This window comes from Periplaneta americana, chromosome 9, assembly GCF_040183065.1.
Source record: "Periplaneta americana isolate PAMFEO1 chromosome 9, P.americana_PAMFEO1_priV1, whole genome shotgun sequence".
Classification (NCBI taxonomy): Eukaryota; Metazoa; Arthropoda; class Insecta; order Blattodea; family Blattidae; genus Periplaneta; species Periplaneta americana.
In genome coordinates this window covers 85,847,781-85,874,396 of record NC_091125.1, presented here as the reverse complement: position 1 = coordinate 85,874,396, position 26,616 = coordinate 85,847,781, and the positions used below count along the sequence as shown (strand labels likewise).

Here is a 26,616-nt window from a genome sequence, read left to right as displayed (position 1 = left end):
GTAAACATGTATTATTAGACTAATTTATCTTTCCTATATAAGTACTTCAACCATTATACATGAAGTTTTGAACAAGAGAACGATTTTAATACCTATTGTAACAATGAGGGAGGGAGTAGTTTGCTAAGTTAAGATACACACTTACCTTTATATTTGGGAGAGAAGGAAGAGGGAAATTGTATTAGAAATTCTAACTTATTTCGTTACAGTAATGTGTTCTGCAACCATAAAAGATTTAAACACCACTAGTTCACGCTATCAAATCTCTTTTGTTAATTGGTTAACGAACTTGAATGATACACACATTTTCATCAAGTAATTTTGTTACTGTAAGATATTTTTTGATTTATTAACTGTTTCAAATTACACAGGCAATTCACAGTAAATGATAGAATGGACATGTCAGAGAAACTATGGAGTACACGTAGAAATCCTGCCCATAGCCCTTTTATTAATCATTAAGTTTCACAGAACCTGTTGCGAAACAAACCACAATTCCATTAGTAGGAATCTATTAGTTACGATTAACGTATAAATAAATGGCTATTATACATTGCATATGCACATCGCATCGGTGTGAGCAGGCAACATAATATTCCTCTAACAAAATTATTAAAATATGGTACGGTATTAGAAATTGAAACAAAACCATGTGCAATTGAGGAATTTGCGGTAAGAAGGGAATATAGTCAGTCTGTCATTGGTACATGTATGCTCTTCTTCCGGCAGATCCCTCAATTATTGTTCACAACAGAATTTTAGTGGTGACTAACGAGTAGTTTTCATTTACATGTTACAAGTTAAGGAATTCTGTCCCATTAGTTTATTTTTACTTTTCTTTGCTCTGTTCTAAATAATTCACTACAGGTACAAGAAACTGAGGGTGTTGTGTCATTATAGTGAGTAAAAATTTCAGGAAACTTGAATACTGGTTTATGACGAAATTATCAGTTAAGATTTTTATGTTAATAAATAAATTGTAATTCATCCCCCAAAATATAGCATTCAAAATCAAAGAACCTTCCTTATCGACTTGAACAAATAATAAATAATAAATTCAAACATACACATGTGTAGATAATCATGTCATAAGATTTTGTTTCTCTAAGATTTTGTTTCTTCTGAAACAATCTTAACAATAGCTGCATTATTTTTAGAATGGACTCTGTTAATTGTACCCTGATGTCATATTCTATAAACAGTTATTATTCTTACATGCTTATTAAAAATAGTAGGCAATTCTACCAGAAATAAATAAAATGAACACATACGCAGAAGAGAAAGTAAAGTTACAATGCTTTCTGATCTCAACAGCTGAGAATTTTCATCTTAACCAAGGAAAAGAAGCACGAAATACTTGTTTTATGTCACATTGATTGGAATCCAAAACCATTCTCTGTTTTACTTAGAGTAAAATCTAAGACTTCTGCCAATAGTCACTTTATTGAATTATCTAACTTGGCATCTAAATAGTGTCAAATATTTTTTTTAATTTTAAGAAACAGTGAATAAATCGAATTCTGTGCTTAAAAATCGATGACCCCCAAAAAAATCCCAAATAAAATACTTACATAGAGAATGTAATATACTTCCACTTCAAACAAAACTAAAATAAACACAATAGACAATATGATTAAAATACATCATTTCAGAAAGAAAATTGCTTTACAATGAGTAACAGCACATTGTGTACCGTAGTGTCCAAAATGACTGATTAAATTACAACTTCTTTACCGTGTTAATATTTAGTATTTACCTTGCTTGACTAGTTTCACACTCACCCTTTTCGACACAATCATTAACACATCCAACCACAACAGGAAATCAGAAGATAGCGCGGGATCTCCACTAGGCTTTGGATAATGAAGCACAAGACTTCGAAACTAGTCAAGCAAGATAAATGCTAAATATTAACATGGTAAAGAAATTTGCAATTTAATCAGTGATATATAAGCGTTAAAAGTGTACACAGAAAAATGAAGAACAAGTACATAATGAGTTTGCAGACATATTGCAAATGAAAAGAAAACCCAATAAACAAAAATTAAAATATACATAAATAAGAAGCCTGATAAATTTAAAATTTCCGAAAGTGCAAGAAATACAAAATGGGAGAAACTTCTACAAGATTCAAGTTCAATTCCTCATTATTCCAGGTCAACTGTTGAAAAGGTAGACTTGTCATTGTGTGTTACATAACCAATCAGAAAAAATGGATGTAAAACATAAGCACTGTGAAAACCAGACAACCAATGAGGATTATACTGTAAAGAAATACAGGGATGCAAGGTGGCAAGTGACATATTCTATACACCATTATACTGGATACTAACTCACTTTTCAAAGCATTTATTACTTCAAGGTGTAAACATACCTTAAAATTGGTATTATCAAAGGCAATACACTTCTGAATTTAGAGTGTACATATGACGTGTGAGCCCATATAATGCTGGCTGTCTTACACAACTTGTGTCCCATACTGAAGATTTTCAATTTGTTACAAAGAACACAAATTAAGTTTCTTCGTCTCCTCTTCCTTTCCTTCAGAAAGCCAGTCTCTCTAAAGGGCAGCAAACTATGTACAAGAACATAAATAATATAAAGTACTCTTATACTAATAAAAATTGAGAGATTACATTCCCGTAATAAAAATACAAGCTATACAGAATATCGACAATTTGTTCTATTATTTGCAAACAATCGCACCTCTTTCATGCATGTGTTCAAGCTTTAACATGCTTTCTATCTAAGTCATTTTGTATCTTAAAATACATCTACAATATAAATAATATATTACTATCAGTAACAAAATGTGACCACGTGGAGAGATTAAAAAAATGATCTACTTGCTTCAGACTTCAATAACATAGAAGTGACGAAAAAGAATGGATGACCATGATGTACTGAAACAAAAGGCATTTCTTCAAAAATTAAATACACATAATTAACATTATTTTAATTTTAAAAATTTGCTTATCTATAGTAATTCTGAACACAAGATAATTAAGGAATTTCAGAGAATGAGTGCTTACGGAAAAGAAAAAAAAAAGTCTACAATGCTACATGATTTGCCAAGGACACATTTTTTTATGTTATGCTGAGACAAAATGTAGAGAGTAAACAGCACTCAATATGTAATTGCAACGATATTCACTAATTTAATTTATACTTGCTCTTTGAATTTCACTACTGGTACCTGTTTATTATCCATTTTGAAGTTCTTTCTTGTTCAAAAGCATTGAAAGAAATTGACCAATTTACTGTAACTTATAATTTTACACATTATTTCAGTGCTGCAATTATGCTCAATATCCTTACTTACATATAATTGCTCTTAAGCAATTAAATTTAATGATCAGTTCTATGCAGATATTTTGGGTAATTCATGAAGTTGATTTTTATATTTATTCTTAAGTGGAAATTTTGTTGGTGTTTTTTTTTTTTTAACAATTCCTTTCTTACCTAAAATTTATATTGTTAGAATTAGTACTATGCTACTTTTTAACACACATTTTTATAACTGCTTTCATTTGTTTTAATTCGTAACACTTCATCATTATTAATTTTACATGTTGCAAAGATCACTGCAGACTTTTTGTATTATGGAGAAGAATGCAATTGATTTATAATTTTTTGTACATACATACCATATTTTAGTTGTTATTCCCTTGAAAATAAGAGCGATGTTGGAGATATTTTAGGAAAAGGAAACGGTATCTAACGAAAGGCAAGTGTTTCAAAATTCAAAATTAAAGGAGTTTTACTTCTCTGGAAAAGTTATGCACAAAGTATTAATTTCATTGTTCATATGAGCTTTTAGCAGTCTTATTTTTTTTATCTGCACACTTTTACCATCTCTTTTGAAAGACGATGAGAAAATTAATATTAATATTTCATAAATAACATGGCAACACCCATTCTAGTTGGTCACTGCACAAACACAATCACGCAAAATAATCAACATCATAAAACACAAGAAAATGTTTACAGACAATAAAAAAGTACAGAAAAAAAGAACACATTACCACAAATGTACGGATCAATGATACTATGGTAATGGAGATTCTTTTAGACTTGAGAATAATTTTCTGTCAAATATGGTGAACACTCGAAAGCTGAAATAGCATATTCAGCCATAAAAAAAGAGAGTATGATGATAATGATGATGATATTCACAACAATGTCAAGATAATGGTAACAGACATTACATACAACAAATACGTTTTCACACGTGATTTAGAGAGCATAGGATTAAAAAAAGGTTCATCCCCATTTCCCCCCCACTTTTATTTCTAAATTGAAATCTTAAGTTCCTGGCCCACTGCGATATCTAATTTGAATTAATAAATTGGTGTATATCATGTACTCTTAATATTAATTACTAGGATCATCATGACCTTGTCAAATCACCTAACATTATTGTATCACAAAGGTTTTTGAAACTGAATTCAAAATTCCCACTTACACGATCCCATAAGAGAATGGGTTGCAATCGTTGCCATTAACGAAGACTAACAATCCAACTGTAACTCAAGATAATGATTTTATCTGCAATATTTACAGATGAACTGACATGTTTTTAGAATCAAAAGGGTCTCTCTAGTATTCCACTGATGATATCTTTTTAAATATGCAGTTGAATGTTCCAGCTACGATCCACCTACTCTACATTGTACTCTTCCGTGGCACATACTGGGAACTTCTGGCCTTCACGCATGTGCCAGCAACAATAACAAATAGGCACTAGCTGGTCCACCTCGCCTTCAGACTGTTGTTCCATATGAACTGAAGACCACACGTGTTGCATCTGTGTCTAGTGTGACATCTTCTGGCGAGGCCAGGTCAACTCTTACGGACCCAGAATTGTTCCTCCTACGTGTCATTGCGCCCCCCCACTCTGTGTGTCTCCATCTGTAGCTCTCGACCCCTCCCTCTTCCTGTTCACCCTCACCATTTCCCTTCTCTTGTCCATCCTCCTCACCACCAACACCTGACACCGAACTTTGTGATCCAACAGAGTCAAAGCTGCTGTCTCCACCCCCTCTGAACCGGGCAACATTTCCACCAACTTCCTCAAGAGCTTCCTGTGTGCTGAAGTGATGGCCGTGGGAATCCTCAACGGCCTTCAGGATATTCTGACAGATCTCTGAGTCCAGAGGGATTGGGTCCTCACTGTCTCGGTTGTGAATAGTGACGGCGATGTGTGCAGGGTGGGGAACAGGAAGGGGGATGAGCAGCTTCTCTGCGCTGTATGGACGGCAGCGCCGTTTCCAGGGTTGCCACATCGTTGCAATGCCTCCACTACCTGAGGATGCATTGGTTCTTCGGCGAGCACGACTTGTTGAAATTCCACCACCTGTTTCCCTGTTGTGCAATACAATTCTAATATTAATATAACCAAGAAAGCTCAAATGTCTCCTAATCATTTTACTGTAACTTTAAATAAATCTGCTTCACAAAGAATCGTTTCAATAGTATAACATTTAAATATGTTATTTACAAACATATTACACATGTATATATACTTCTATACATGTACACGTGCTCGCTATGTGTGTGTGTGGGACATTCTAATTTTGATTTAAAAGTGCAAGTGGAGTGACTGGAGGAGCTTATATAATTAAATTTAATTACTTTTTAAGCACTCTTAGTAATCCGGCACCCCTCTGTGCAAGGAAGGGCCGGATTAGCAAGAGCCTACAGTATTTATGATCATTTTCTTTCCAATTTATATTTTACTGTTTTCGCGTAATTTTCTCCACCTCCACCAATCAAATTTTGTTAAAAATGGGAGAAATTACGCAAGTTAATACGATATTATAGCCATGTAAGATATAAACAATGGCCATTGCCCCCTTCCAATCAAAGTGATAAAGGCTACCGTCCCTCTCTAGCATTAGGTATGAAGAAAGCATAATTCTGAGGAATTGTAATAGGTGTATTTGCAAATAAATAAAGAAATCAATGTTATGTTTCTAAATATAAGAACTCATTATCCGATTTATCTTTCTATAGTATGAGTAAGAAAAAATTGGGACAAGCCTGGAATATTCAGTTTACTTCAAATGGCAGTGAGCTCACGGAATATCTGTCCATTTTTTAAATGTATAGAACAAAGTAGAAGTAAACGTATTATAATAATGTAGAGCTTGCTGATGCTATAGATAACAGATTAAGTGTTGGTGCATCTCCTATTATTGCAAGTGATGACATTCAACTTACAACTAGTGACCATATAAGTGATAACAAATGGTGACGTGGACATATGAAGCATTCTACAGAATCAGTGATGGCACATCTCTCTAGTTCATACAAAGGGGATCTTAGGATCTCGTTAACAAAAATAGATAATATTTATTTGATATAACTGACATTTTTTCTGTATTTAACTAAGCAAGGTATAGGTTTCAGAGCACATAATAAAAGTTTCTTTTCCACTGTGTATGTACAGATTTTTATTCATGTGGGCACATTTGTAAGGTCATGATAAGAATATGCATAGGCAGAAATAGAATATTTTTCTTGGGAGGGCACAACAAAATGATAAAATAAGCTAATTAATTCATAAATACAGTGAAATTCCGATATAACACTCCCTCAAGGAGCTGCGTTATATCCAGCAGAGTGTTATATGAGGGGAAATTACAGTAAAGTGTTATATGGGGGAAATTAATTATGAATGTTGCAAGTTGTATTATACATACTTTTATTTATTGCAGATTTAATAATAAAAATATATAGTTTCAGTGACCAAAGTGTTTTATTTCTTGTCAACGGCATTTTCAATTGTGGTAAGACATGACATCAACTCTTCTGATACAATGCACTATGATGAAAAATAGTCTTTTATAGTGGACAGTGCTTCTAGCACAGCTGATTTCGAAGACAAAGTAATGAAAACGACCTCGCCATTATTTTCATCTACTCCATTAGCTACATCATGATTATCAGTGTGGCTAGCGACTATTTTTGTCACTGACAGCTGTTCCGCAACGGCGAGATTATCATCTATAGCACAAATTCATCAAAGCGAACACCAACAAATGTTCCAGGCTTATCCCAATTTTTTTTTTACCTGTAATATAAAAGCAGAAATCGCATAATGAATCCCTAAATTTAGAAACGTAATGTTAACATAAACATTGATTTGTATATTAATTTGTAGATAACTCCTCAGAATTATGATTTCTTCATGCCTAATGCTACAGAGAGACAGTAGCCCATATCATTTTGGCCTGGCTTGGGGTTGCAGTGGCATTTCCCTCCCAATGCCCGCCTGTATCTCCATCTATGAGAATATGTATATATGAATTAGCTTATTTTCTCAGCCTTCTGCGTCCCCTCCCCCCCTCCCTCCAAGAAAACCATTCTATCTCGCCTATTGCCTTATTATTTTTAACTGAGATAATTCAGAATAAATTTTACCTTCGGACTTTTTACGATAAAGAAGCTTCATATTATGGGCATAAACATAACCATTTAAATGAGCACCAATAGGCAGTCAATCACTCAATATTTAGAAAAGAAAAGGAAAGACAACCAAAGACCTCGAATACTCTAATATCTTTGAAGTCGAAAAAAACAAGAGTTGATCAAGAGAGATCAAACAGAAAAGATTGAAAATGAGGAATCTGATATAAGTAAGCAGAAGCAATATCATATTATCAGACTCTAAATTATACTGGGAAGCTAGAAGGCAAATGGAGAACTTCCAAATGCCTGGGCAATAGATACTACTGCTACTACAGTACTAGTCAGAATACATTCGTCATCTTTAAATTACTGTAAACTTTGTCTTTTTTTTTTTACTTGGTTATTTAACGATGCTGTATCAACTACTAGGTTATTTAGCTTCGATGGAAATGGTGATAGCAGGATGGTATTTGGCGAGATGAGGCCAAGAATTGGCCACAGATTACCTGACATTCGCCTTATAGTTGGGGAAAACCTCGGGAAAAACCCAACCAGGTAACCAGCCCAAGCGGAAATTGAACCCATGCTCGCCTGAGCTATGCCGGTGGCTTTTATTTGTCTTATCTTTTGCTGATTTTATAATAACTATCGCTAAACATGAGGAAGCTATTTCTCCTCATCCACGCAGCCTATTATACAGTATTAACATTCTGAATAGACTATAGCTATATGTGCACACACACCCTCTTTTGTCCTGCTTCCGTCCTGTTGCAGCTGCTCTGGAGCGTGGATTGAAGGCTGACACCTCCAAGTAGGGAGAATGGACCTGTATGTTGCCTCTAGGAGCATACACAGGCCCCAAGAGGTCGGGACCCCCAGTGCCCAGCTCTGCTCCATGGACCATTTCTGTGTACCTCGACAGGTCCACTTGCTGGTGAGGCTAAGGAAAGAATATCACAGTTTTCAGTAAAGCTCTTCTGTGTAAGACTCAATGACCACCTGATAACAGAAATCATGTCAGCTGTTATCTCTTATGATTTATAAATTGGAGTATATGAGTCCCATGCCATAATATAGTGGTCTAAGACATCATGCCTGGTCTCGTGTTATGGAATGAATGCTGGTTCAAGTTTTCATGAGAAAGGAATTTTCTCATGAAATTTCGACCAGTGAATGGAGACTGATGCCTACCCAGCATCAAGATGAATTTGGAGAGCTACAATTGGCAGCCAAATCCAGTTTTGTGAACCAGCTATAACAGCTGCGGGTGATCATATTGCTGACCACATGTATTGTTACCTCCGTTCACCTCTGCCAAGGCACGTGGACATGAGGCCCATTGACCTTGACCCTTCATGGACTGTTGCGTCACGGATTTAATTTAATTTAACATGAAGAATTTGTCCTTATTGTTTACTAACACAATATGGGAACTAATGTCAAAAACCACCATCCAATTAGTACATATTATTATTATTATTATTATTATTATTATTATTATTATTATTATTATTATTATTATTATTATTATTATTATTACATACTAAGTAGGGTGGGGCAGGGTAATTTGGGTATAAGTTACAATTTACTGACACTCTGAAGAAAGATACAGTAACAATTTTTATTGTATCTAAAAATTCATTACCTGTGAGACAGTTTGAACTCAAATCATTCGACCACTGGAAACAAATGCTTTGAAATTTAAAGTTTTTGGTTCCAACATTAAGGTACACAAGACAGAATTCACTTCTTTGCTCTGTGGAAAGTTCCATTTGTCTGAAAAAACGAATATGACTACCTACTATTGCATTCTTACCTCGAGTCTGAACCTGGTGTCAGCATCATCCAAAGGTGTGAGGAAGTCGAGACTGAAGATGTCAGCATATATCAAGCCTGCCAGTCCGGCCCAGTCATTAACTGATAAACCTTTTGATTCCCAGAAATCCTCTTCATTCAGTGGAAGCCTCTGCAGGACATGGGATGGATAGAATCTCTCGAGCATCAGAGCTCCTTGTTGGATAGCAATCTGAAGTATCAACATAGCAATATTAAAGACAAGCTTTATATATACAAACACATAGTTTAACTACAAAACAAGAACACTAAAACCAAAAAGGAACCAGCAAAGTATAGAAGCTTGCTTCTCATTACAGATAAAAACTTTGTCAAAAGTTATAAAAGAAGCAAAGAGAATATATCTGAATGAAAAAATACAAAATTCAGATAATAAGAATAAAACTATTTGGGATATTATTAAAAATGAAACTAACTGATATTCAAAGAATGAAAAATATTACTTGTATTAAAATCAATTAATGTAAAATAGACAAAACAAAATGAATTGGAAATCATTTTAACGACTTCTATATAAATATTGATAACTTAAACCCTAGATCATATATGTAACAGATAACTCCTCGCTACGTTAAAATCGGCAGCACTTTGAAGAGAACAACCGCCAGGATCGCCACCTGTCCGCCGTAAATGAACACGAGATGGCAGCACAGTCACTAATGCAATTCAAATGGGAATTATGACGTGACTCCTTATGTAACAACTAGATGGCAGTGTAGTAAACCTGACAAAAGTTGTTAACCTCAAAACCTATAAGCCCGACATATCTGTTACATATATGATCTAGGCTTAAACATTCAAGATTGTGAAGAAGATGCTGCAATTGGTTACGTAACAGATGCATTTAACACTGAATTTCTAGGTCTCAAATTCATTCCCACTACTGCAGCAAGTGATAAAACATCTAAAAACAAAATATTCCTCTGGATCTGATGAAATCCCAAGTAAAGTTCTGAAAGCTTGTTCTAAAATAAAATATTCCTTCCGTTAACCTATGTATGCAATTTGTCAGTGCAATGTGGTATTTTTCCAGAAAGACTCAAATATTCAATAGTAAAATCAATATACAAAAAGGGAGATAAATGTACTATTGCTATTTATAGACCCATAGCATTATTAACAACATTCTCAAAAGTGTTTGAGAAAGTTATGAATAATAGATTATATCATTATCTGGAGTCCAAAAATATATTAGTTTTAGGGCAGTTTGGACTTAGAAAACAAAAATCGACAGAGAATGTTGCTTTTAGGTTGGTGGATGAAGTACTAAATTCTTTAAATTCGAAATTACATGTTGGTGGGATTTTTTGTGACTTGGCTAAAGCATTTGATTTTGTAGAGATTGACCGATTGAAGGACCTACTGACTGATTGTTCATTTGATCAACTAACTGACCAACAGAACAACGGACCAAATGACTGACTGACTAATTGACCAATCGACCAACTGAACATGTGACCAATTGAGGTTGAACGACCAACTGACAGAATGACATCTGGATGACTAACTGACTGACAGTATGTAGAACTGAAAATTCATTCCTGGATATTTTCTGGAGTTGCAATGACTGCACTGCTTCTTAATGCAATTATTCAGCTAGTTCAGCACTCACCTTCAATTCCACAGTGGTAAGTTTGATTTTGCTCCGAACACTGACTCCGAGACCAGTTTGCAGATCCCTACGGCGACGCTCCAGCTTCTCGTGAAGAGCTCCAATGAGATCTTGGGCCTCCTTCTCAAGAGCTCTGTATGGTCCAACTTTAGCAAGTTGGGCCGAGAAAGGGCCAAAGCAAGCTTCCACAAATTGGCTGCAACAAATGAAAAGCAGTAGAAATATTGAGTCTTAAAGTTCCTGGCTCACGCTTAGCAGCCTTCAGCTTCCATAGGAAATGCTGTCCTCTGTGGAGTAACAAATGAGTTATGGACTTTGTTTGTTATGGCAATGAATAAATCTAAGTTTTCTTCATCCGAGATTGTATTAATCCACAAAATGATCACTGGTGGACTTGGTCACCTCACCTCAATCTCCAGTTTAAATATCATAATTTCTATTTATGAAGGAAATTGAAAAACAGAGACAAAGTATGTGTGAACAATACTCACATGCTAGATAAAAAGCAGTACAATATTCTTGTTGAACCTTCCACCATCACAATCACTATAAGGAACTTTTCTGTATTAACCATGAAAAGGATCATTAGTTCATTACTTCGAGAGTCTACTGTAATTTTTATGTCTGGGGAAAAAAAACTCAGCTAACAGTTGACTGGGAATCGACAGTGTCATGATATCTTAAGGTTGCAGGCCAGAACAACTGGAAATAACCAACCAACCAACCAAGCAAAATGCTCAGTTTCATAATCACAATTATAATCATCATCATAGTCGACAATGTTATTGCCACGGCCATTACCACCAACATAGATTCAATGATAACTTTCTAGCCTTGGCCATCCCTATATTGATTCCCTTCTCTCAAGTCTTTCTGTAAACTATCAAGTCAGCTTTTTGGTGGTCGCCAATCTTTCATGTGTTATTTTAGGGTATTATTTCTATATGTGTTTCCTCTTCTTCGTTGTTAATATTTTTCTTACTTCCTTTGAGAAATTCCAAGAAATCCTGATTTCATCCTTTCTAGGACTTCAGTTTGGCATATTGTTAGTTGAATGGACAGACTATCTGCTCTCCATGCTGGCTTGAGAGCCCGGTAGGTTCAAGTGAGACTGTGCACAGTGGTAGGTTTTTTCACAGAGTAGTCCTGTTCCCCCTACTGGCATTTCATCATCGTACCATAATTATTAGATTTTCTATATGAGCCGTTCAGAGCAGAAGTGGTGTAAGTTAGAATTGGATAATGAGGTTTAAAGTAAAAATTCTGTAAAATACAGCGCATATAATGTGTCCTTCGTACTATCCACTGACTACTAATAGTTTAAATAAATTGCTACTTTGCACTGTATTTTAGAGAATGTTTACTTTAACCCTCATTACCCATTTTTGACTTACACCACTTCTGCTCTCAACGGCTCATATAATGAAAGCATATTTCATGTGCTGATGCATAAGAATTTGTGCTTGCTATATCATTTTCAAGAGATCTGTCTAGCTAACATCCTTTGGGGTTCCGAAACAGTAAGATTTTTTTTTAATATATGGAGCTTGCAACCCTATGCCTAATCCCCCAACCTGGACAACCAAGTCCCGTATTTACGTCCTCTGAAACAGAGTGGTGCAACTATAACTCCAAACACTGGGTATCATTTTAATTGCCTTTTAAGACATGCATAGGCTACAGTAAGGTCAGTTTTATTCCAGGCTTCCACAAGAAAAAACCATGACAAGTGGACCTAATAATCCACTCCAGATTCACTTTCAAAATAAATAATTTTAGTCCTTAAATTGCCTTTCCTATCTATTTTTGAGTGTTCACGATTACAATGACCTATTGAAAAGTACCATATATATAGCTGGAGAATGACAAATTAGGTATAGTTTTCTGACTTCTTCATTATAGAACATAGTAGTATATCATGGTAGAAAATGATGACTTAAACTTGTACAGATAATCGAGAGAATAAATGTGTTAATGTTTTACTGAGAGTCCATATAAGTTCTGCCTTCTTTGCTTGGGAAAGTGCCCCTACATTCCATTGAAGAATCTTAAGAACTTCGGGGACATTCTGAAAAGAATGGTTGTTTGTTTTTCTTTTTGCCATATTATAGATCATTTAGCCACAAAAAAAGCGTTTCCAGGGTACAAAAATTAAACTTAAATTTATATTTAAAGTGACCAGCAAAAATTTCCACAATTATGAAATGCTGCTTGAGAAAAAGGGTGTACGAAAAGGGTAAGGTACGTATTGTAAATGTATGTAGGCTTAAGTGCGCAGGTGAAGGACCAAATAAAAGGGTGGGGTGTTGTATGTAGGCTTAAGTAAGCAGATAAATATTGTATTATAATATTATTAATGCAGCTGCACTTACACACACTACTAATCCATACTTATAAATACAAAGTGAGTAAGAAGCAAATTAGACTATTATTATTTTGAAAAACAAAAATAAAGAAGCAGGGCGCTTCCAAGTTGCAGAAAAAAAGCACCGGGCTGGCACCCTGGCATGACTACATCCCTCAGTACGCGTATAACAGTCTTTCACTTCACTCCATTCTTGACTAGTGATGATGTGCTGACATGAAAAATACGTAAGTTACATGATACCTCTCTCAGCAAGAAGCATAATTTGGTCACAGAACATGATAAATGTTATGCAACATGAAAATTATTATGGAATTTGGCAAAACAGATTATTGTAATTTTTTACATGTTAAGACATAAAGTTCTGTCTGGATGTAGTCTACAAGAACTCGAGGTGTTCTTGACTCCATCACTGTGAGTACATGTGCAATTCAGTGGTTGTCGTGGTTGTTTGCTCTCTCAATAACACTACAAATTTTCAATTGAGATCTATATAGCAAGAAATTCTACTTTCTATAAACTACTTGCAAAAATCATATCAGTTTATGGGGAATGTGATAACTTTATAGATAAAGAAAATAAAAAAGATGTAACAAATTAAAAAAAAAAAACAGATGCAACACATAATAAAACCGAAGATTAAAAGATCTTACGAGAGAGAGAGAGAGAGAGAGAGAGAGAGAGAGAGAGAGAGAGAGAGAAATAAATCATCTGGCCTTAATTAAGGATGACCACGAGGATCCGGAAATTAATAGCAAATAAATATAATTAATTAAATATGAATATTGTTATAAAAATAAAATGTAATAATTAGGCACCATTGATTATATCAATTATAAAATAAAATGAAGAGTCCACTGCAAGAATGATGGATGTCACTTTCTTGTCGAAAATGAACCAAGACTATCAATGCATAGCTTAAGATATATAGAATGTACATAGAGAGTTATATGGTATTAACACTGATAGTCATTGTCCAATAATGATCGGAAAATCACAGTTAAGCTTTGAGTGCCAAGTATTTCAAACTTTCAATTGCTTCTCCTGAAAAATGTATTCCAAATGACATTCATCATTCTTGCAGTGGACTCTTCAAATCTTATAAGATGACTTTAAAATTATACTTACAAATAAAAGATTTTATTTAAAATTAGCATATCCTTAATTAAGACCTTCTGAGTGGTATAAATGAAATTGTATAATCTGCAGGGAATCTTTTAAGAATTTGCGAGATGATTTTTTGAATTTCAAAATATGGTATTGATAATTGTTTTAAAAAATTATAAAGAACTCCGAGCACCAAAAAATAAACCTGTCACTGACCAATTGAAGAGAGGGATGTTATACTTGGCACTAAGGTAGGGAATACAAGGTTCATAAATGGTCCTCTTTTCATGATCAACCTGATGAGCTAGGTTTAGATCTCTCTCCATGCGTATAGTTGGATCTATGATAATAGCCTTTTGTTGTCTGTTTATTGCAAAGGCAAAAACAAAAAACCATCGAGTATCTGCCATTAAAAACAACAGTATCCATGAGACTCTTCACACTCCATGACTGTCTAAACATACAACTTAACAGAATGCAAAAAGCAGCAACAAAAACATACACTATCTAAAACAACAATACGCCTATGAACAAAAATCTCCAATGTATTTGTAGAAGCTTAATTCAGAGAACAAAGATACTAAGGTTTTGCAAGATCATGTTAGGAAGCAAGAAGAACGATTCAGGCCAATATCCAGTAACAAATAAGATGACAACAATGTCAACACCAAAAGCAGCAACATATTCTCTATAATAACGTAATAGCTACAAAAATTCTGGACACTTTAATACTTGCTCTGCAGACGATTATAAATGATAACTTTCATTTTAAGAGTTATTTGTCGCTGAATGCTCAAACATCTGTTTTTTTTTGGCATCTATAATGAAGTTCTCTTCTAATAGAGGGTAGAAGGGAGGAACAAATAAACAATTAAACACACCTGAAGTCCTTCTGGGGTTGCAATATTGTCTGCTCCATCTCATGCTGATATGCTGCAAGCTCATCCAACTCCATTTTGGCTTCGAAAGCTGCAAGTGCTTGCTCAGGCCGGATCTGAAACGAAAATCTTTTTATTAAAAACCTTAAGAATACCAAATAAATAAAGGCGATTTGGATCAAAGAATAAAAGAGAAGAATAAAAAACGAAAAGGATAAATAAGATGACTATGGTGACTATGGTACCTCACTTTCTCCAATAAAACACAAAGAACACTTTAGCCAAAAAATAACAGAAAATAATATAAATTGCTTCGAATTCATTAAAATATTTTAATATGTATTAATCAAATATTATTAATCATATCAGCATATGACTTGGTTAAGAGAGAAGTTTATATAATATTCTTATTGAATTCGGTATTCCCAAGAAACTAGTACGATTAATTAAAATGTGTTTCAGTGAAAAATACAGCAGAGTCCGTATAGACCAATTTCTATCTGATGGTTTTCCAATTCACTGCTAGCTAAAGCAAGGAGATGCACTATCACCTTTACTTTTTAACTTTGCTCTAGAATACGCCATTAGGGAAGTCCAGGAAAACAGAGAGGGTTTGGAATTGAATGGGTTATGTCAGCTGTCTGTTTATGTAAATGATGTGAATATGTTAGGAGAAAATCCACAACTGATTAGGGAGAACACGGAAATTTTACTCGAAGAAAATAAGGAGATAGGTTTGGAAGTAAATTCTGAAAATAACAAAAAATATGATAATGTCTCGTGACCAGATTATAATACAAAATGGAAATATACAAATTGGAAATATATCCTTTGAAAACGTGGAAAAATTCAAGTACCTTGGAGTAAAATATAAATGATACTCGAGAGGAAATTAAAAACAGAATAAATATAGGAAATGCCTGTTATTATTCGGTTGAGAAGCTTTTATCATCCAGTCTGCTTTTGAAAAAGTTGAAAGTTAGAATTCATATAATAGTTATATTACCGGTTGTTCTGTACAGTTGTGACACTTGGACTCTCACTTTGAGAGAGGAACAGAGGTTAATGATGTTCCAGAATAAGGTGCTTAGGAAAATATTTGTGGCTAAGAGGGCTGAAGTTACAGGAGAACGGAGAAAGTTACACAACGTAAAACTGCACTCATTGTATTCTTCACCTGACATAATTAGGAACATTAAATCAAGATGTTTGAGATGGGCAGGGCATGTAGCACATATGGGTGAATAGAAAAATGCGTATAGTGTGTTAGTTAGAAGACCTGAGGGAAAAAGACCTTTGGGGAGGTCGAGATGTAGCTGGGAGAATAATATTAAAATGGCTTTGAGGAAGGTGGGATATAATGGTAGAGACTGGATTAATCTTGCTCAGAATAGGGACCAATGGCGAGCTTATGTGAGGGTGGCAATGAACCTCCGGGTTCCTTAAAAGCCATTTGTAAGCAAGTAAGTAAGAATGTACAGTATTAATCAAATACTGGAAAGTTTCAGAAGAAATATATTATCTGGAAGTTGCAAGAATTTATATAATCCATTATGGTAAAAAAAATAAATAATAATAATAATTAGTAGGTCTGTAAGTTGTAATTAATATTTTTTGAAAATTATAACAATACAGTATTTCTTTAATTCCATGAAATGTCTTCAAGACAAAAATGTCAGTTTCACGAATATTAGAGATATACATTATAGTCCATATACGAATTAATTTTGTTTCGGCAGGCTTCAGGAATAAATATCAAATAATTTTTATTCAGTTCAGTTGTTTATTTTAAACGTTTGTTAAAGAAAGAGAATTGGATCGAAGTAACTAACAAAACAGGTGTGGATGGAAAATAAAATGAATTTTTTTAACAAAATTGCTCATTTTTTGAACATTGCATTTCCACTTTAAAAAATTACACTTACAACTGATCAATATTAATTAAAAAAAAAACTGAATAACGAAGGTAGACAAAAGCGTTGAAGATAAGAAGGGAAAATGTTGGTTAAATTTTTTATCTCCTGCAAAAGTCCCCTTGCTTTGCCATATTTTCTTTGCCTCATAGTTCTGTGAGAAACATTAACAAGATACTGAAGTGAAAAAGCTCCAAAGAACCTGATCTCCATCATCAACTGTCCCACCATGATACCAATTGCACTCCTTTATGGCAAATAACTGATGAGCGTAATTTCCCTTTTTTCAATAGGATTCTCTCAATGAAGGAATGAGTTATGCCTTAATGTCGTTACAATAGCATTTAGAGGCAACAATTTAATGAAATGTTAGATGATAAATATTTTATGAGCAATTTTATTTATACAACTTAATGGTTTTCATATTACAGTATTATTTTACACATGTGATTAAATGAGCTTAATAAGAAATCCATAATTTTCTGCAGTGGATCATCCTGAAAATTTCCTGAAATGTACATAGAGCAACCAAAAGTTTCGACATGTAAAATCAAAACAACTACATGGTCTGTAGAATGTTAATGTGAACTTTAAAGTTGGGTGCCTCACCTGATAGAAGTAATTTGATGCCAATCCAGGACCTGCTATCCTCTTTACCACAAAGCTATCACTTGCTGGAACTCTGCCTCTCTTTTTTATTAGTAAGTGGAAAGCTGCTGCATCCCACATGAGACGGAGCCAGTATCGCAATACCCCAACTGTGAAGTCATAAGTTTGTTTCAGTACTGACGTTATTTACTTACAAATTTAAGTTAAATATATGTTCTAGCAAGGACAACATCAAGCTTTAGTGCTGAACTATTAGTAGTAGATGCTGTTTCAGAAATATGCTGAAAAACAATATATACATTCTTATAGAGTGAAAATCAACTTTTCTGACTTTATTGCGTTATCCAATTGATATTGCTTGACACCCATGATTAACCTAGTAACTACTATAGCAGAGAAAAACACAATACTGGCTAAATATTGCTTCTACTAGACAAGAAACTTTATGTCACAATGCAATGGATATGAAACTACTGTAATATATCCAGCAATTAGATTGTGAATACAATAGTCAAAGTAGTTTCAAAATTATTACCTTGTCCACGCACAAAATTTGTTAAATTAAAACTGAAATTTCAAACATATTATATTAAGAATGTTCAATATTATGAAATCGCTTAAGAAAAAGCTGAAGGATAGCATTAACTCAACGGAATAAATTGGTTTCCCAGAAGTCGTAACCAACCCAAAACCGAATAAGAACAATAGAAAATTACAATACCATTCTCACACTAATATTACATTGTAGTAATTTTCTGAAAGTTTACATTTCTGTCATAAACTTCAAATAGAAATACAAAACTTTACGTTAGTTCTATTTGTGCATAATAGTGCTTCTCAACCTTTTTTGCTCCCATGCATTCTTTCACCATTCATCACACTACCATTCCCCATATTAGAGATGGGTAAAAAATAACACAACAGTTATTTTGGAACTGTTCCGGTCTCGGAACTGTTGCAAAAATGAACAGTAGGTCGGAACCTCCTGTTCCGAAATAACAGTGTTCCGACTCCGAGCTGCTCACTTGCCCAGCTGTTGCGGGCTCGCAGTACCGCGTTGCACAGGGTATGTTCCGACTCTCTCGGAACTGTTGCAAAAATGAACAGTAGGTCGGGACCTCCTGTTCCGAAATAACAGTGTTCCGACTCCGAGCTGCTCACTTGCCCAGCTGTTGCGGGCTCGCAGTACCGCGTTGCACAAGGTATGTTCCGACTCCGAGATAACAGTCGGAACGTCGGAGCTTGTTCCGATGAACCGACAGCTGCAGTTACACTGTTCTCGTTGTTCTTTATGTTATACTTGGAACTTCGTTGGATGAAGTTGGTACTTGAAACTCTCACGTGGTTGGAGGGAGGCGCATGGAAATTGAAATCCTTGCGGTGGCGCGAACTTTAATATCAACATTTGTAAGACTGGCCAATCATCTGTAATGTTATAGTAAGTATTTAATAATCTGTAATATTCATTCCCGCTTTATGGTTTATTTCACCATTAGTTGACTAATTCTGTTTTATAAACATTCTACAAAGTCATAAAGTACGCATACTATTATTAATTCATTGATCAGCTGATTCTATACAAAGGTTAAAGTCGTAAATGGTAATGAGTGGTTTAGTTACAATGTCTGTATGTCGTTTGTTGAGGTTAAGTCTGACAAGCACAAGTTTTTGTGCTATCTTCTCTGTTATCAAAGAACGACAAAAATGTTGTAGCATTATTTGTTGGAAACTACCCATATAAGTACTGATTTGGAGAGCGAGGTTTAATGCGAAGTTTAAATTACACTTTGGTAAAGATGCGATTCCAACATTTTACTAACCCACTGCGGGGTTTCCAGGTTTCAGTACTGCCAATATATATCTTTTTTATTTATGAAATTGTAATATTTATTATTATTATTATTATTATTATTATTATTATTATTATTATAACTGCATTAAGAAAAGTAAAAATAAAAATTAATGATTTGTTTTTTTTATTATGTAATAGAGAGAAGAGAAATTACATACCATATGTTTTAAATGTTATGTTATTTTTTTTTAGTTGGCTACCATGTCTTTATAACTTTATGTACGAAAACAAAGTGTTGTATTCTGTCCTTGTAGTCAACAGCTGTTTAATTACTAACATTAAGCTTTTGAGTTCTGTCCGCATGCACAGCAATTTTCCAAAATCGATTCGAATGTGCATTGCAGTGCCATCTATAGATAAGAATGTGTACTATGTCATGCCTATGAGTGCTCCAGTGTGAGCAGCATGGTAAAGAGGGAGGGTACTGTACCGTTCGTTTGAACGACTCAACGACTCCGACTCATCACCACTGGTGACTGTTATTTCGGAACTGTTATTTGGAACATAGTATTTTTTCGGAACCGGAACAGTCGGAACTGTTCCGGGAAAAGAACAACTTCGCCCATCACTACCCCATATGTTTATATGAAAATATTTTATTTATCTGATTCATTTGTATTTTGTGGTTCTCATTTTGTGGTATTTCCTAAAAGCTTTAAAAAGTCCCCTCCCCTGGTTGGAAACCACTGGTTCAACATATTATGAATGTACTATGGAATTTTAAATTACATTTTTATTGTATCTCTTGGATATGGAACAACAAGTTTTGATGGAGAAATCACTGCAATAAGCGAAAGTCTCAGGAATCTTCTATGCCACATCAATAAATTTAAGAATGCAGTTATATTGTCAGACTCCAAAGCAGCTATTCTATCAATAGTCTCCAGATACACACCTTCATCTCAAACAGCCGAAATAAATAAAATGCTCTCTCAATTAATAACACTCAATAAAAAAATTGTATTCCAATGGATACCATCCCATTGTGGAATCCTGGGAAACGAGAATGCAGATGCTTTAGCAAAGAAGGGCAGCACTGCTACTTACAGACCTGTTACTAAATCTACGTATTACTCTGTGAAAAGATTTATTAAATCTACATACTCAGACTTTAACAAACAAAATTTGATAACACAATCTCAAGGGAAAAAATGGAACTCTCTGCGTCATAATCCACAGTTAATTCCCGATTTACCACGAAAATCGTCTGTAGCTGCATTTAGACTGGCAATAGGCCAATTGGAATATATCAGTCCCCTAACTGCCCATTGTGCAACTCAAACCAAGAAATGGATTCGAAACGTCTCAAAATCTGTGCTTCAGTGGCTGACCATGATAATATCTTTAACAAATATTGGAGTGTAAGAGGTCAAATGACTTTACTGTCAAATGCCTAGCATTAGAAAACAACAACAATATTTTTATAGTGCCACATATTGAAGAAGGTAGAAAAACGCTGTTCTAGATTATGAACATGTTTATCATTACATATATAAATAGAGGCCTCTAACCTCTGGCAATGATAGTGTCTTCTTGGACAGAGCACTATATCTCTCGAATTTTTGGCCTTTGTCAACTCTATGTTCAAATCATAAATGGTATTGCATTCCATGACAAACACTTATGATTCTATAATAAACATAGCATATGAGTGTGAATGAAAGTCTTGCACAGAAAAAATACCGGTACGGTACTTCAAACTTGTTAGTACCATATCATGGTCGAAGCAAAATGAAAGTCCAGGCAGAGTACGAATTCGAATGTGCGAAGTCTAAATACACAACAATGCAGGGCTTATCCTCCTGAGTCCTGAGACATTTGTTGTTTTATTTTTAAAGTTCAATATAATTGAATGTGCAATTTCGAAAAGAGCACATATCTGAAAAGTAAAAATGTTTAGGAATTAAAAAAACTGATTTAATTTTAAACTGTTGTATTCAAAACAACAAAACTTTACAGTTACCATTTTAAGGTCAAAACACAATAGAATGTGAAAGAAAAACATATATTTAAGATGTTATCATATGATTTTTTTTTTAACTTTTTTATTTTGGAGATGTGCCCTTTTCAAAATGCATGGACAATGTTTTTATAAATAAGCAAGAATTTATAAGGATCACCTTCAAATTTATACAGATGGGACATCAGGAGCAGGGTATTATACTCCAAAATATCAAGAAAGTTACTTCATACCATGTTCATCCTCCTCCAGTCTTGACACTGAATTGCTAGCTACTGATGCTGCTCTTCAGTGTGTTACTCAAATTTCTGAAAAACCTATTTGGATACTTACTGACTCCAAGATGGGTAGTCTGTATTACTAGTAGGTAGTGGAGCGCAACAATCTTTTACTTTTGAAAGACTGAAAAATTATGCAGTAATATCATTGTGTATGTCATATTTTGCAATCATTTCACTTGGTTTTCTTGGGTTAAATACAAATTCATAGAACGAGGATAACTGAAATGTTACTTTATGGTCCTTTGGTACTTGTTTTCCATAGCTTCTTACAGAAAGCGGTTTTACTTTAAAGTTGAGGCGAGACCATTTTTTGAAATTGATTATTTCTTCTGTTTTTACTTGTATTATTTCACATTTACTCGTGGCACTTGAGCTTTTGATGAGATTGATATACTGTGCCTTTTTCGCAATTATTATTGGACAGCATTTCTGACAGCAGCATATAGTGATGCAAGTTGGGTTTCCTTTTTGCACAAAACTATGTGTAGACATAATTAGGGTAAATACATATGAGTGAAAAAACCAATAGGCCAAAAAATTCGACATGTGCCCTTTTCGAAATTGCATATTCACTTTTACACTTTAAAAAGAAAGTTATTGACATGAGGAAAAGTTCTGAAAAAATTCTGCAGGTTAGAATTAGGGCACAAATGCAGGTATATATTATACTACACTTCGGGTCTCCGCACATACATTTTATATCATAATCACGTATGAAGCATAGTATAGTATACTATACTCTCAGGACTCAGGAGGATAGAGCAATTATGAAAATTATGTTTACTCTCAGTCAAGTTATTATTTCAGATAATGAATAAATTTCGCAAAGAAGGCTTTATGAATCAACAAAATAATATATAGGTACAATTTTTAAATCTTAGTTGAAAAAGATTGACCTACTGGTACATCATTCAAAGGATGCTTGCCAGATTGATTTGAACTAAATTTAAATAATGAAAGTATTGGAGAAAATATGTATACATTAACATTTTTCGCATGTCTTCTGCAATGCATATATTTAAAACAAACTAATATTAACAGTGAATAATGTTTTGGTTACTATTACTAATTATAAGAATTCTTGAAACCATAACCATAATTCGAAAACACAATGAAATTAAATTCTATACAAGAAAGATAATAACATACTGTTTACATAGCAGCAAACAATGAATTTTGGGAGATAAACATAAAAATAAAATTCAAATAGTGGAGATATGATAGGCCTATTTGAATCAGTCATGGAAGTAATAAGAACAAGTAGGATGAGGAACCAAAAATATACAGTGTGACATAAATAAGAAAATATTGGACAATATGCAAACAAATGGTGGGATCACGTACAATAAATGGATGTATATAGGTTAACGATACCTAAAATAATACAGTAACAACTTATACTTTGAGAAGAATAAACATAGGCAGATCTAGGAAATAATACATCACGAAATGAACATGAAAGCAGTAAAGAAAGACCAAAGGGTTTAACACTATGAAAAAGAAGAATAAAAACTAGTACTTTTCTCTACAAATCAAAGCATACATAAGAGTTCATTATGACACCTAGAAGTTCTAAACTGATAAAGTTGTTAAAACTTCGTTAAAACTCTCTGTTAATGGTGATGTGGCTATGTAAATGGCTTTGGGTTAAAACTTGAGGCTCACCTGTTAAAACTGTCAGAGAGATGATAGGACACACTACAAAAGCCACCAAGAGAGCTACAAGGGGCTGGATACACCCCTGAATGCCGATGTTCCACATTAATGCCTCCAGAATCACCAGGTAGCGATTACGACTTGGATCAGGGCTGTCCAGGTCACAAATCAATGCCATGAATAGGTGAAGTCCTAATGTTACAACTGGCATCCTGTAACATATTATGTTCAATATTATGTACTAAAGTACAGATAGTTCCAATTAAGTCACAAATACTAAGTTGAGTACTTACAGCAATTATCGCAATGTTAGCAGGAAGTGGTGACTGTACAGAGTGACGCATTTCCATGTCACTTGAAGTTCTTTCTTTAGCCCGAGTTTTATTTCCATATTAATTGGAATCTCCAAACTCGTCTACAATTTTCTCAAAGGTTCAGCTTTGGGGTATTAATGTCAGTAATTTGAAAACTTCTTGTTTTATTCATACTACATTTTTTACTTTGTTTCTTTCATTAGAACAGAAAAACCACTACACTGTGTACAGAATATAGGTATAAGAGGCATAGGACGAAAAAAAGATGCCATGGCTCTGTAATATGAGACAGCAGATTGGATTGTACACTGTGGAAAATTTAATACATAAAAATGTGGCCACAAACATCCATAAAAAATATGCAGAAGAAGAAGGATTTTATTCCGATAATTTTATGGTATGTCCCAGAAAGAAATATGCATCTCTGTGAAATCTATATAGACTATGAAAATTCCGAAGAAAAAGAGATTATTCACAAAAATTATATTTTTGTTAAATTTCCTTCTTTCATGTTCTCTTCACATACCATCAGGGTATGAATAAGAGTCGAAAATCTCTGTTTGAGCAGCCATTACAGATGGAGGACAAAAAAATAATTCATTTCATTGAGGGGGAACAGGAGAACGAGGGAAAGATAGTTTAGCTTGTAAAGTGTGATTTAAAATTACACATAAAAAGCTCAGAAGACAAATTTAATTATTATTGCTCTCAAAATTCTGTTACTTGTTTATAATGGTTAAAAATTTAAGCTTCCTAATAATTGCATGATTCATGTACAAAAACTTAACTCTCCAAACATCATAAATATTTAATTTCGTTAATGTTGCCTTTTCGTTTTAATTTTAGGTCTTTAAATGTACTACCCAATGAGACACAGCCCTGCAGTATATATTGACTACATCCCAACTCTGGCTACTAGCAACAGGCATCTATAATGAACACTGATCAAAATACCCTCATTTTTCTTGAAAAACAACTGAATAGACTACAGTGGACTATACTGGACTTTATGTTGTCAGCAAATAGCTGGATACATTAAGAAGATTGAATAAATATTTAATTCTTGTACAAATGTTCTCTCCACAGAAAAGTAGAAGTAGGCAATCCATTTGAAAATTATGTTACTTAATAAGAGATATTTTAACCTTATCTTTAGGTGAAGAGGAAGGAAGAACTGCTTACACTATATAAAACCCGCCTTCACTTCAATAACTAATATATATGGATTCTTTGGCAGAAGAAATTTAAACTTCGAGAAAATGTAGTAAGGTTCATACAAAAGTCCTGTTGAAAAATGAACAACAAAAACTGGTAATAGTGTGGTGTAAACTTAATTCTAATTTGTTTCATTTCATACAAAATGACCCAAGATTGTACTTAAATTATAATTTGGAAGGCATTAAGGCTCAAAAGTTTAGGAGCTCCTGTACTAGGAAAACACACATACCAGAGGAATGCTGTTGCTGTGATGGCCAGACTACCACAACTGATCACCAAACAGACAAGAGGGAACACTATCATGATGCCCAGTGTCCCCAGCAATCCCTTCACTATGTAGTTCCATAACCGGTTGATATGTCTTGTCATGCCCTTACCAATAAAACCTGAGAACAAAGCAATCCGAAGAAATTATCAAACAGAATAAATAGTAAATAAACAATGTCATGTCCGCTTACATGACATGTAAGTTCTCATTATACATCTTGTAATACAAATTGGACTGGAAAGTAAAGCTGCTACCTCCAAAACAATCAATAGCTACCTTTCTGAAAATTCATCAAGAGTGTCCCCCAGGTGTTATTTGTCACTTGTCAGAGAAATAATATTACGTTACTCATGTAGAAATACAAGTAGTCTCCGTTTCCTATGATTTTTTTTTTACATGAAGAGATTGGCAATTTCAATCCATTAAAATATTAAACTTTCTTTTTCAGGAAGTCCTTTGAATCATATACAAACTCTATTTAATAGATATGTTAAAAATTATTACATCAATATATGAACAATTGAATTTACGTAAAAAAATAACTATTATTATTTTTTATATTTAATGAGTGTTGGTGGGCAACGACACTTGACAAATGGCCTTCAATTTACATTGGCGAGTACATTTTTTTTGGGAATATCAATTAAATTGATTAATACCTCGTTGGGATGTACCTCGGAATCTAAGTGAATTAAAAAAAAAACATTTTCCGGACATAAGTTTATATCAACTCTTTTTCTTGTTTGATGTGCGAGTGTATTTCAAAATCATTCTGCATAAAATGACACACTTATAGCTGAAACCTTCATACCATATGAACACGTCAAGCCCGTGATATCTTGTGAAATTTATTGACATTTGTGTCATCATTCTACCATTGCTCTATTAACTCTAGTCTTCCATTGTTTTGAATAGCCCTTGCACTCCACAAGTGAAGTCAGATAAGGAACATTTGAAAATAAACTCTGCACACCCCTGCATCCTTTTGGAAAAGTATTTCTTACTGAGACAAACTATACATACATTGTTTACCACCATACTTGATATTGTAACGACATCTTGGAAGATTCTGGAACATATCTGCAATTGATTTCAAGGATAACAAATGAAAACTATTTAGCAAAATCATTGGGCATACAATGGAAGAATGCATGGTAAGAATAAAGAAAAAGTGTTACATAAAAATATTGTTAAATGTATTGATGGACATATGTGTCAGAGGAAGAACAATTGTTTGTATACAACTTAAGTCTCAGCGATGCAATGGAGAGGGAAAGGAACTGACCAACCTACTCAATTATCTCCTGGCTTAGTTT

At 34.0% G+C, this 26,616-nt stretch overlaps 1 protein-coding gene across 7 annotated transcripts in view; it reads right to left on the bottom strand.

Annotated features, from left to right (window-relative positions):
• Window positions 1-305: 305 nt before the first annotated feature.
• Window positions 306-26,616, bottom strand: part of LOC138706173 (uncharacterized) — a 381,089-nt gene continuing 354,778 nt past the window's right edge. For all 7 annotated transcript variants that reach the window (XM_069835182.1, XM_069835189.1, XM_069835183.1 and 4 more), the window contains 8 exons: window positions 25,262-25,418; window positions 23,510-23,712; window positions 17,752-17,900; window positions 15,233-15,345; window positions 10,880-11,075; window positions 9,230-9,439; window positions 8,157-8,353; window positions 306-5,364 (listed from right to left, as the gene is read on the bottom strand). In XM_069835182.1, the coding sequence (XP_069691283.1) occupies window positions 4,764-5,364; window positions 8,157-8,353; window positions 9,230-9,439; window positions 10,880-11,075; window positions 15,233-15,345; window positions 17,752-17,900; window positions 23,510-23,712; window positions 25,262-25,418 (1,826 nt within the window). In that variant the 3' untranslated portion in view covers window positions 306-4,763. The remainder of the gene's footprint in view (window positions 5,365-8,156; window positions 8,354-9,229; window positions 9,440-10,879; window positions 11,076-15,232; window positions 15,346-17,751; window positions 17,901-23,509; window positions 23,713-25,261; window positions 25,419-26,616) is intronic.